The sequence below is a fragment of the Panthera tigris genome, chromosome B1 (genome assembly GCF_018350195.1).
Source record: "Panthera tigris isolate Pti1 chromosome B1, P.tigris_Pti1_mat1.1, whole genome shotgun sequence".
NCBI lineage: Eukaryota > Metazoa > Chordata > Mammalia > Carnivora > Felidae > Panthera > Panthera tigris.
This window is the reverse complement of record NC_056663.1, coordinates 186,061,694-186,075,000: the sequence shown is the minus strand read 5'-3', so window position 1 is coordinate 186,075,000 and position 13,307 is coordinate 186,061,694. Positions and strand designations below refer to the sequence as shown.

At 39.2% G+C, this 13,307-nt stretch overlaps 1 protein-coding gene across 4 annotated transcripts in view; it reads left to right on the top strand.

The window, feature by feature from the left end:
* The window catches only part of LOC102959330 (cytosolic beta-glucosidase), a 131,832-nt gene that overhangs the window by 29,645 nt on the left and 88,880 nt on the right, over nt 1-13,307 (top strand). For all 4 annotated transcript variants that reach the window (XM_042984850.1, XM_042984849.1, XM_015542724.2 and 1 more), the window contains exon 2: nt 306-533. In XM_042984850.1, the coding sequence (XP_042840784.1) occupies nt 306-533 (228 nt within the window). The remainder of the gene's footprint in view (nt 1-305; nt 534-13,307) is intronic.

Sequence of the window (13,307 nt, the reverse complement as noted above, 5' to 3'; positions counted from 1 at the left end):
AGACATTCATAAGCTGGGGCCTGCCTCTGTTTACCAGCTGGGAAATCTTCAGAAAATGAACCATGAAAGCCTGTGATGCAGCAGCAGTATGCAATCATTTTTCATTTGCTACCAGTCAGCTTCAGGGATCAAGGACAGCTAAACACATAACTCGCTCATGCATGTTATTTTAAAGGCATATTTTAAAGTTATAAATATGGTACATTGAGTTAATGAGGTATGTTCTTTTGGCGACAAATATTTACATTCCACATATGCCTCTTGATGTCAAGAGTGTAACCGTTTCATTTTCTTCTTTTTCTCAGGAGGCTGGGATGCAGATGGAAAAGGCCCTAGTGTCTGGGACACATTCACCCATCAGGGAGGAGAGAGAGTTTTTCAGAACCAGACTGGCGATGTAGCTTGTGGCAGCTACACTCTGTGGGAGGAAGATTTGAAATGTATCAAACAGCTTGGATTGACTCATTACCGCTTCTCTCTTTCCTGGTCACGTCTGTTACCTGATGGGACGACAGGTTTCATCAACCAGAAAGGCAAGTGTTTCTTAAAAATAGAAGGTTGCAGCTTTAATTCAAGGTTATTGCTGCAGTCTGGCATAATTAATCCAGTGTGTTGTTCTGCAGCCTAGCTTTGAAATTGCAAGCTTTTAGGGTGATTATAGGATAAATTTTTTGAAATAGGTTTGCATTAGCTTTCTTAATAATATTCTGTTTTCCTTTAACTGGAGATATTTGTTGGGAGGGGCGAAATAGATGGGCAGGCAGGGGGTGGGAATAAGTATTTCATTGATGTAAGATATGGAGTGTTTACCTGAAGGTGAATTTTCCAAAAGTTATGTATTAAACTGTTTTCAGTTGTGTTAGGCTGTGATGAGTTATGAAAAGCCCTGCAGAACTTGAGAAGATTTGGAGCATTTCAGTTGGAGCTGAATTGGTGGAGCTAATTAACTAGCAAAGAGATTAGCACCAAGGCATGTGAAGTTCACTTAATTAGGGATTAAGTGCCAGCTATATCACTTACTATCTATGTAAGCATCTCTTGGGCATTTTTTCATGACTCAGTTTCCCCACAAGTAGAAAGGAATACTATAATAGTTCCTACTTCCAAGAGTTGTGGGAAGTTTAAGTGAAATTAACTCTGTAAAGTGCATTATTTACATAGTAGCTTGTATATCATAAAAGCATTCAAATAGTGTTAGCTATTATTCTTATTGAGCTTTGTAATTAAAAAGACTACTGTCCTGGGGTGCTTGGGTGGCTCAGTCAGTTAAGTGTCTGACTCTTGATTTTGGCTTGGGTCATGATTTCACTGTTTGTGAATTCGAGCCCCGCATCGGGTTCTGCGCTGACAGCACAGAGCCTGCTTGGGATTCTCTCTCTTCCTCTCTCTCTCTCTCTGCCCCTCCCTGACTCATGCTGTCTCTCTCTGTCTCTCTCTGTCTCTCTCTCTGTCTCTCAAAATAAGTAAATAAAAACTTTACAAAAAAAAGACTACTGCCCTATTTGAATGCCTGTTATTTATGAGACATTTTAAATACATTTTCTCAAATCCCCACAATCAATGAGGAGAAGGTATAATTAATCACATTTTTTACAGTGGTACACATCCAAATCCAGATATTTTGTAAATGGTGGGTTTGGAATTTAAACCTAAGGTCTAGCTAGCTCCTTCCACACAACAGTGCTGGCAAACTATAACCTGAGGGCCAAATTTGGCCTGACTCCCATTTTTGTAAATAAAGTTTTATTGCAGCACAGCCATGCCCATTCGTTACATATAGTCTGTGGTTGTTTTCCCATTACCTTGGTAGAATTGAGTAGTTGGTGCAGAGACCATATGGCCTGCAAAGCCTGAAATATTTACTACCTGGTACTTTACAAGAAAAGTTTTGTGACCCCTGTACTACAACATAAAGTCTTCTTAATAAAGAATCTTTATTGCTACTTTGTCCTGGGAAATACTTCACACTACTCCTAGGGTTGGGACTAGGTGAGGCAAGTGATGTGCCCAAGGTGCAAAATCCAAGGAAATGTTGACTCTCAGGGTCTTGCAAGTGCAAGGTGGGCACTTGCAGAAACCCGAATGAAGGCCCCTGCTTGCCTCATCCCGCTTCCAGCCTACAGTGCCTTCACTGATCCTCAGGTGCTCTTTTTTGGGTAAGTTACCTGATTTCCCACATAGTAAGAACCACCTGTGACAACAGTTGCTAGGTGGGCATATGTACTTGCAAATGTTGATTTTTATGTAAGGTGGGGGAATCTGTAGGTTGTGAAATGCAGCTGCAACTTCAGATAAGGGACAACACAAGATTAGCAAGTCCATTGCCCAATCTAAAGACATTAGCTCCCCTGACTAACTCCTGTTGGTTGAATGTCTAGTTTCTTGACATCACAGACCAGTTTTTTTTTCCTGCCTTGAACACACATTAACTTGTTGTTCAGTTTAACAGTGAACTAATAATTTTCTGCCTTCCTCATCCATCATCTATAACCTTCTCTCTTCTCTGGCACCATTATATCCCCAAAAGTCTAAAAACTAAGAGTAATCTCTGAATCTCCTCTTATTTTGCTTTCTACATCTAATTGGTTGCTAAGTATGATCCATTCCACTTATGTCTCTTTAACTTCTCCCTCCTGGCCCTCTTCTCTGCCTCTGCCCTGGTTTAGCTCTTTATCATTCCCATCAAGGACTTTTTGATATACCCATGCTGGGTCTAACTACTTTCACACTTTCTCTGCCCTTTAATTCTTTGTACAAAATCCCAAGCCTCGATGTATAGTGCACACTCCTTCATACACCGTTTCAGGTTTCATTTGACTTAGTCTTAACTCACCTCTGTTGCATTGCAGGCTGAAATTCCCTCATGCATACGACCCATGCAGTTGTTCTATGTAATTCCCTAAGCACATAACCCACTACTTATTAAACGTACTATGCAATTTTCCACCTCTGTAGGAATTTTCTTAAACTCTTTTCTCCTGCCTGGAATGGCTATACCCACTGAATATCAACCCTCTTGGTAAGGCCAGCATGGATGTTTCTTCTTCTTTACACTCTCCCCTGTTCGAAGACAGAATATGTCTTTGTTTTTCTATTCCCATAGCACGTCATAAACCTCTTTGAGTATTTCTCACATTTTTTACTCTTAGCATTATTATATCCCCTGTTAGATTATAAGCACCTTGAGTTTAATTCAATTCAACAAATGTGTCTTAAGTATCTACTGTGTGTCAGGGACTGTGCTAGGTACTTCTTTGAATTGCCTATAGTGTATGGGCAGATAATTCTGCCTCATTCACCCACGTAACAGTATGGTGTCTTACAAGGAGGAATTCAGTAAACATTTACTGAGTTTAAATGAATTAGGTCAATAATAATCATAAAAATAACCCTAAAGCTAGTAAATGGTTGTGTTTTCTTGAGCACACAGTATGTATAGCTCAGTGTGCCGAACATTGCACCCTGCTTTTGCTGATTTAATGCTCCTAATACCCTTATGGGTGAGGTGCTTCTCTAAACAGGGAATAATGGTGATCTGGGATGGATCACCATCTGGGATGGAAGGCTGGGTATAAATTTGCCAAGGTGGCAATTTAGTTAGTGCTGAATTCAACCTAGGTCTGTCTAATGTCAAACATGTAGTATCTACTCTAGAACCTTCTTTAGCCTCACTAGACCATTTCTACTCCCTGTGCTACAATTTCTCTGTTGGTGAAATGAAGCAAAGGCACCACATCACCAGAACTCTTTCCACTGCTCTAGTCCATGATTCTGGGTGTTTGGAGTTTTCACTGAATTTCCATTTGGATGGTAAACAATGGAAAAACTTGAAAACACACGCACACACACACACACACACACACACACACAACAAAACAACACTTCCCCGGGCCAACTTGTAATACAGATCCATAACCCCTTATCTGAAATTCTAAAATCCAAAAAGCTCTGAATACTGAATCCTTTTTAGCAAGTTTAATTTTAAAAATAATTTGGCAACAAAAGCTAACCTGAATTGATGCTTTTTTTAAATTGAAGAATAATTGATATACAATATTGTATTAGTTTCAGGTATAGAACATAGTGATTTAACATATATATATATATATTACTAAATGATCACCACAATAAGTCTGGTTACCAGGTGTAATCATACAAAGTTGTTATGATATTATTGACCATATTCCCTATGCTGCACACTATGGCTCCATGACTTACTGATTTTATACTTGGAAGATTATGCCTCTTAATCCCCTTCACCTATTTTGCTCATCTTCCCTCCTCTCTCCCCTGTAGCAACAATCAGTTTGTTCTCAATATCTGAGTTTGATTCTGGTTTGTTTTCTTTGTTCATTTGTTTTTTAGAGTCCATGTATAAGTGAAGTCATATGGAATTTGACTAATTTCACTAGGCGTAATACCCTCTAGGTCCATCCATTTCACTACAAATGGCAAGATTTCATTCCCTTTTATGGTTGAGTAATATTCCATCACACACACACACACACACACACACACAGACACACAGACACACAGACACAGACACCACATCTTTATCCATTCACCCATCGATGGATATTTAGGTTGCTTTTATATCTTGGCTATTGTAAGTAATGCAGCAATGAACACAGCAGGTCATATGTCTTTTCAAATTAGTGTTTTTGTTTTCTTCAGGTAAATATCTAGAAGTAGAATTGCTGGATCATGTGGTAGTTCTAGTTTTAATTTTTTAAGGAACCTCCATACTATTTTCCATAGTGGCCACACCAATTTACATTCTTATTAATACTGCATGAGAGTTTCTGTTTCTCCACATCCTCACTAGCACTTGCTACTTCTTGATACTAGCCATTCTGACAGGTGTAAGGTGTTATCTCATCCTGGTTTTGATTTGCATCTCCTGATGGTTAGTGACATTGAGCATTATTTTCACGTGCCTTTTGGCCATCTGTATGGCTTTTTTGGAAAAGTATCTATTCAGGTTCCCTGCCTATTTTTTAATCAGGTTATTTTTTAAAATATTTATTTATTTATTTTTGAGAGAAAGAGGAAGAGGCAGAGGGAGAGGGAGACAGAGAATCCCAAGCAGGTTCCCTGCTGTCAGTGCAGAACCTGATGTGGGGCTTGAACTCATGAACCGTGAGATCATGACCTGAGCTGAAATCAAGAGTTGGATGCTCAACCAACTGAACCACCCAGGCACCCCAATCAGGTTGTTTTTTGATACTCAGTTTTATGGGTTCCTTATATATTTTGGACATCCAACCCTTGTGAAAATTTTTTTACAATGTTAGGTGATTTCATTTGGTAAGAATATTTATATAGTTTATTGCAGAAATGTGGGGAATATACTTAGCAATCCCCCAGGCTTACACCAATGGGTTAACAAGGCATAAAGAAATACAGAGCTATAGAATGCTCATACTCAAGTATGGGTAAACCAGATTGGCACCTCAAAAAAGGGGGGTGCAAAGGCACCCAAGAATAGGGAGGCGCAAAGGTGCCAAGAATAGAGAGGTGCACAGGCACCCCAAAATAGAGAGGGGGTGCAGAGCCCCAGAATAGAGAGGGAGGGGCAAAGGCCCAAAATAGGAACAGGCGCAAAGGTGCCAAATACATAAGTATATGAAATAAACAAGATTATTCAGGGTGGAAGCACCCCCAATTTAGTACTATAGCAGAAAAGCTGCTTTCACAGGAGGAAAGGGCCCAGTACTGCGCTGCAGGCGATACAGCTCAGAGCAGAGATGGTTAACAAAAGAAAAGGTGGCTTATTAACCCTGAGGTTATTTCCCCTATCTGTCTCATCCCCTAGGCTAGCTAAGATAAACAAGCACAGCACCTCCTGTCTGCCATTAACAACCACCTGCCCATCTACCCAGCGCCAGGATTTTGTTTTATATTGACCCAAACCCCAAATATTGTATATTTTCAAATTCCCCCTTTTCCCTCACATCCCCAAGTTAATGTTGACAGTTTCTTTGTCTCTTTGTACATGCCCATCACGTTTGTAAGCCTTCTGATCTTAATAAATACCCAGCAAAGACCCTTATGTGGGGCTCTTGTCTTTTCCTGGACATTAGCCATCTCCCGCTCTAATCCTGCATCTTCTCTTTTGCTGGCCAAAAGAGAACTTTAGACTTAGAGTCTATGACACAGAAATATTGAGTGAGACTGATCCAGACCCACTGAGGGTATTAACTTAGTATATGGTATTTGCTCTGTATTTCCTTTCTAAAAATCCAAAAATTCGGAACACATTTCCCTCCAGGATTTTCAGATAGAGGATTACTGTACCGCTATGTCAACATATCAAGCTATTTAAAACAAATATGAGATATATACAGAAGTCCATGGAGCACACTATAGATCAACTATCCAGGAACAGGGCAGCAGAAAAGCTGGAGGGGGGTGGTGATGAGACTGGAGATACTGGGGCCACTTGCACAATGTGGGAAGATAACTCATGCACATCTCATGTGAGGATCACGTGCCCCAGCACTGAGCTCTTTATGTTTGCCCCCAGCTTTTGTAAAGTCATAGCTGATTAATATTACAGACTTTTCCATGAACAAGAGGGCACAGGAGGTGCTTCCAGTCGGCAGAATTTCAATAAGCGGTTGCTCACTGTTGTGCAGTGATCTGTTGAAGCAACTGGAACTGTTTTAACTCAGAAAGGCCATCATTTGTTTTTTTCTGTTTAAACATTTTCTCAAAGAGCATGTAAAGAATTGGAAAAACCCTTGTCACTATCCTTTACAAGGCACCCCGTTTTTTGTGTTCTAACTCCTATTCTAAAGCTTGATTAGAGGACATTTGGAAACGTGTAAAACCTATGTTCCCAAACTGTAAGAATATTTTACAAAGTGGAATTGTTACACAGCCTTTCTCTTTCAAATGTCAAGTCTTCGAGGTTTAACAAGAAGAGATTGAGCTGGCAAAAGAAATCACATATTTCTGTAGTTCTCAGCTGTTCAAGTTCATTTTCATTTCTGCCACAAATGTAAGTTTCAGATGATTAGTAGGGGACCCAGGTATTGGAAATAAAAAAAAGGAATGTCTATGCAGAATTCCTTATTCACTTTAGTATTTAAAATATGAGCACAGTTAGCAGGAATGGTAAAGTAAATAACTAAAGAAACATTTATTAATCTGCTACTCCATATCAGGCAATATGTTAGGCTGAATAATGGCCCCCAAAGATGCTCACATCCTAATTCATAGAAACTGTGACTATATTATCTTACATGGTTAAAGGGACTTTACAGTTGTCATTACATTAAAAATCTTGAGATGAGGAGATTATCCTGGATTATCTGGATGGTCCCAGTGTAATCACATGAGCCCTTATAAGAGGGAAGCAAGAGGATCAGAGTCAGAGAGAGAAAATACAGGAACTGAAACAGAGGTCAGAGAGGAGAGAAGATGGTTATACTGTTGGCTTTGAGAATATTAGAGGGGCCACGAGCCAAGGAATGCAGGCCGCCTCTGGAAGCCAGAAGAGGCAAAGAAATGGGTTCTCCTTGAGAGCCTCCAGAAAGAACTTAGCCTTGCTGACATTTTGATTTTAGTTCAGTGAGAATCTTTTTGAGTATCTGATGCCCAGAACTGTAAGATAATAAATTTGTGTTGGTTTAAGCCACTAAATTTATGGTAATTTTTTATAGCAGCAATAGGAAGCAAATACAGGCACTGTGATAAGAGAACATAGGGCAAGCAAAGAAATTAATTGGTGGTGTGAGTCTAGAAGGGAATGAACCTAGTTTTCATGTGTGATGCATGTTAGGCACTTGAACAAAATTAATTCTACATTAAGATATTTATAGTTTGGCTAGGGGGATTCCAGGTCAGTTATTTTCTGCATTGACACATCATCTTTGCAAGTCCTAGCCACATCCTCTTCTGAGAGAATTTCCCCATTTCTTTGTTCTACATAGACCTGCTCCACTCCTGGCCATAGCTGACTGGACAAGGGAAAGACCTTTTTCCCCTGTGACATAATATGGTATAACCTCATGGAAAAAGAGAATCTTGCCCAGTTGTCTTCCCCTCTCAGAGATGTTTGGAGTTGAGAAGTTGAGAATATGAGTTGGTTGGTGCTGGAACCAGGACTATAAGATAGCTTTGGCAGATGGGATGGCCATTTTGAGACCATAGCAAATTTGGTGCATAAAGAAAACATGTGTTGAGTGAAACTGCATGGGTGAGACCAGTCTTTCTTGAGAGGCAAAGACGTTCTCAGCTCCCAGCTTCAATTCCCTTGAGTTTCAGTTGTAATTTTGTGTGACTGGGAATCTGATAGCTCTCTATCATATCAAATAATGCCCAGGCTTCCTACACCAAACAGCCACCTGCCCCTCATGCTACCTTTATATTTGAGTTAATCTGAAGTGGGTTGCTTTCCCCTATATCCAAAAGACATTTAACTCAAATTTGCTTTATATTTCCAAAAATCAAATAAGAAGAAATGGGCTTAATTATATCAGAGAAAATGGTAGTTAAGTATGAAAGAAGGCTATGGAAGTTTAAATACTTAAAATAATCAGTTATGTCCTGGGACGCCTGGGTGGCTCAGTCGGTTAAGCGATCGACTTTGGCTCAGGTCATGATTTCACAGTTTGGTTCATGGGTTTGAGCCCCTCGTTGGGCTCTGTGCTGACAGCTCGGAGCCTGGATCTTGCTTTGAATTCTCTCCTTCTCTCTCTGCCCCTCCCCCACTTGCACCCTGTCTCTCTAAAAACTAAACAGTAGAAAAAAATTATATATTTAAAAAAATTATGTCCTAAATATCCAGGAGCAGAATAGAGTCCAAATAGCCTCTCAAAGTCTCAAGGTCCCTTTATTGGGTAACAGATGATCATTTAAAAATACACATTTGTCCGACTGAATTTCTTATAAAAGCTAAAGAATCCTTTCATGATTTGGTCTCATTTGATACTCAAAACAGTCATGAGGTGGCACTTATAATATACCGTAATATTTTTACAGATGAGGAAACTTGGATGTACATAGGCCAAATGATTTGTCCATGATTCTTCAGCTCAACTGTTTGACTCTGGAATTCTGCTCTTACAAACGTCACTTCACTGCCCCATGGGAAAATTGCATTACAACACCCAACCAAAAGTGCTCTGTATAAACCAAAAGTACTCAATTCTGGGATAAATATTAATTATGAAATGCTTTGTTGCTCTGTCAGGCTGATGAGTGAGAAAAAAAATCTTATTTAAAATTTTTTTTAAATCTTCAATTAAACCGAAGATTATCATGTTGTTTGAACTACATTGATTGCCATCATTAATGATTGTACCACATCTAATGATGCTTACAAGGGATAAATCACTGATTCCTCCAAAAATGAAAAAAAAAGGATCTAATATTATGAATCAGCTCCAAAATAGGTGATTGTGAAGACCAGGAAAACATTGTCACCATGTTTCTGGTTCTGAAACAGTAAACGTGAGAAACGGAATGTCATGGTAGAACTGGTTCAGTCTTTGTAGTGAGGCAGACTGGGTTTAAATGTCGGCTGTGCCATATGACATTATTACTTAAGTCTGGTACTTGCTGTCTCTGAAGAGAAAAGGTTTCCTTAGATGCTTAATGAGGATAAAAAATATCTACCTCTTGGTGCATCTGGGTGGCTCAGTTGATTAAGCGTCTGACTTTGGCTCAGGTCATGATCTCATGGTTTATGGGTTCGAGCCCCACATCGGGATCCACACTGATAGTGTGGAGCCTGCTTGGGATTCTCTGTCTCTCCTCCTCCCCCTCCTCCTCTACCCACCCCCTCTTCTGCCCCTTCCGTGCTCATGCTTTCTTTCTCTCTCAGAATAAATAAATAAACTTAAAAAAAAAAAAAGCCCACCTCTTGGGCTTAGGGCTAGGATTAAATGAAATGGCACATATAGTATGAATGCAATAAATGAAAACTGATGTTATTTTTATATTCAGAGCCAATGGAAGGAATTGTCTATGAAAACCTTCACACATATCAATTCCAAACTGATTCCATTATACCATCGTTGAATATTGCGTTTTACAAATGAGGACATGTGGGCTTGCAGAGGCCCTGAGATGGGACGGTGGAATGATCTTTCATTGTGAGAGAAAAGAAAAACTTTATAACATTTGGTGAATGTATTAGTTTTCTATTGCTGCTGCAACAAATTATCACAAGCTTAGCTGCTTAAAAATAGCATAAGTTTTACACTTGAAAATAATATAAAATTGTATATCAAGTATATTTCAATTAAAAAGCACAAATTTATTACTTTAGAGTTATGGAGGTCAGAAGTCTGACATGGGTCTCTGTAGGCTAAAACCAAAGTGCCTACAGGGTTGCATTTCTTTCCAAAGTCTGTTTCTTGGCTTGTTTCAGTTTCTTATGGTAGTAGGACTGAAGGCCTCATTTCCTTGATGATTATCAACTGGGGGCCATTTTCCGTTTCTAGAAGCAACCTGCATTCCTTGGCAGGTGGCTCCCTTCTTCCACATTCAAAGCTGACAATAGTGGGTTCAGTGCTTCTTATGCTGCCACCTCTCTGGCCTCTTCTGTTGTTCATCATTCCGACCCACTCCTCTGCTCTACTCTTTCACTTCTAAGGACTCATGTGGTTAGATTGGGCCCACCTGAACCATCTAGAGAAATCTCCCCATCTCAAGATTTTTAACCTTAATGACATCAGCAAATTCTTTTTTCTATGTAAAGTAACTTATTCACATGTTTCATGGATTAGGGCATGGACATAGGGCATGGATTAGGGCATAGATTGAGGTATCCTATCTGCCAAGTGAGTAATGGCATATGTAAGGGTCTTCCAAGTATGGAGTTGTTATGCATGATTCACATTATGTTCTGGTTTGCAAAACAAGAGAGCTGTTGTTAAAAATATCCACTCTTACAGACAGACAGACAGACAGACAACACATGATCTTGCATTATTTGGCTTGCTTACCTCTCACCATTCTTGTGCTTTCTCTCCTCAGCTATACATTATCATTATCCTGGACTTACAGTTCCCAGAAAGAGCCACACTAGGCTAAAATACAGTTTACAAATGAAGACTGGCTAGTCCATATATGGTACTAAAACTCTGATCTACAAAAGAAACCCAGGAAGCCAAACACAACCTCTGTAGCAATTGGCCCAGAATAGTCAGAACTAGATCAACATCTGCCAACTTCTCTGGTTTGTTTTTTTTTTTCGTTATGTATGTTTGTTCCCCTTCCCCCTGCTTCCAACTTAGCACCAGCCAGAGAAAGTCACATATGTGTCCCAGACCAATTGCTTAGGATGCCCTGCTTCTATTTAGCCCACCTCCAGCCTCCCTGTGCCAACAATCTCCAATCAGCTTGTAACTGAAGTCTTCTCCTTCCCCTCCTTTTTCTCACTATAAAGCTTCCTCTCTTTCCTGACAGACTTTGAGTATCTGTCAAATGCAAGTGATGATGGCTGATTCCCTCGCTACAGCAAGCTCTGAATAAATAAACTCTTTGTTCATATTTGGTGGTCTTTGTTTATTTCCACACCTCCCTTACTCTTTCACATATTTGTTTCCCTTTTTTCTCTTCTTGGATCACTCATTCTTCCTTGCCTTATATGAGTGATTTATATTCATCATTTGAGTATCAACTTAGATGTCACTAGTGACAACAATAACAACAATAATAATTATTAAAATGATGGCTAACTTGTACTAAGCCCCTTACCTTATGCCAAGAACTTTCTAATGACGTTCAATTTATCAACTCATTAAACTCTTGGCAGTAAATTATTGAAGTACGTTTCTATTATCATCCACATTTTACAGACAGGGAAAGATAATTCAGAGAGATAAAGTAACTTGCCTAAGGTCACTGAAGTAGGTGAAGGAATGGGGTAGAATTTAGGTAGCTGGCTGCCATAGTTCACTTTTGGAATCATGATGTTATATTGCTTTCAAAATAGATTTTCAAATGTCCTTAGTTAGGAATGGGTACTCCTTACCATATACTTAAATAGTATTCTATACTTTATCTTTACCAGTAATACTGCATTATGATTGTTTGTGAATTTATCTGTAGTCCTACTAAAATTGGAGCTTCCTTAGGTCAAGGACAGTATTTATCTTACATATGTTTATAAGTCCAGCATACAGTAGCTTTTCTATACATGTGTATTTGAGGGATGAAGAAATTAATGATTGAATAAAACAAATTCAAAAGCCTAAATTATTATTTTTTTATGATGCCCACAAAGTTGTTTTAATTTTATTTTTTTAAAATTTACATCCAAATTAGTTAGCATATAGTGCAACAATGATTTCAGGAGTAGATTCCTTAGTGCCCCTTACCCATTTAGCCCATCCCCCCTCCCACAACCCCTCCAGTAAACCTCAGCTTGTTCTCCATATTTATGAGTCTTTTCTGTTTTGTCCCCCTCCCTATTTTTATATTATTTTTATTTCCCTTCCCTTATGTTCATCTGTTTTGTCTCTTAAAGTCCTCATATGAGTGAAGTCATATGATATTTATCCTTCTCTGACTAATTTCACTTAGCATGATACCCTCCAGTTTCATCCACGTAGTTGCAAATGGCAAGATTTCATTCTTTTTGATTGCCGAATAATACTTCATTGTACATATATACCACATCTTCTTTATCCATTCGTCCATCGATGGACATTTGGGCTCTTTCCATACTTTGGCTATTGTTGACAGTGCTGCTATAAACATAGGGGTGCATGTGTCCCTTTGAAGTAGCACACCTGTATCCCTTGGGTAAATGCCTAGTAGTGCAATTGCTGGGTTGTAGGGTAGTTCTGTTTTTAGTTTTTTGAAGAACCTCCAGAGTGGCTGCACCAGCTTGCATTGCCACCAAGAATACAAAAGAGATCCTCTTTCTCTGCATCCTTGCCAACATCTGTTGTTGCCTGAGTTGTTAACGTTAGCCATTCTGACAGGTGTGAGGTGGTATCTCTTTATGGTTTTGATTTGTATTTCCCTGATGATGAGTGATGTTGAGCATTTTTTCATGTGTCGGTTGGCCATCTGGATGTCTTCTTTGGAGAAGTGTCTATTCATGTCTTTTGCCCATTTCTTCACTGGATTATTTGTTTTTCGGGTATTGAGTTTGATAAGTTCTTTATAGATTTTGGATACTAACCCTTTATCTGATATGTCATTTGCTAATATCTTCTCTCATTCTGTCAGTTGCCTTTTAGTTTTGCTGATTGTTTCCTTCGCTTTGCACAAGCTTTTTATTTTGATGAGGTCCCAGTAGTTCATTTTTGCTTTTGTTTCCCTTGCCTCCAAAGATGTGTTGA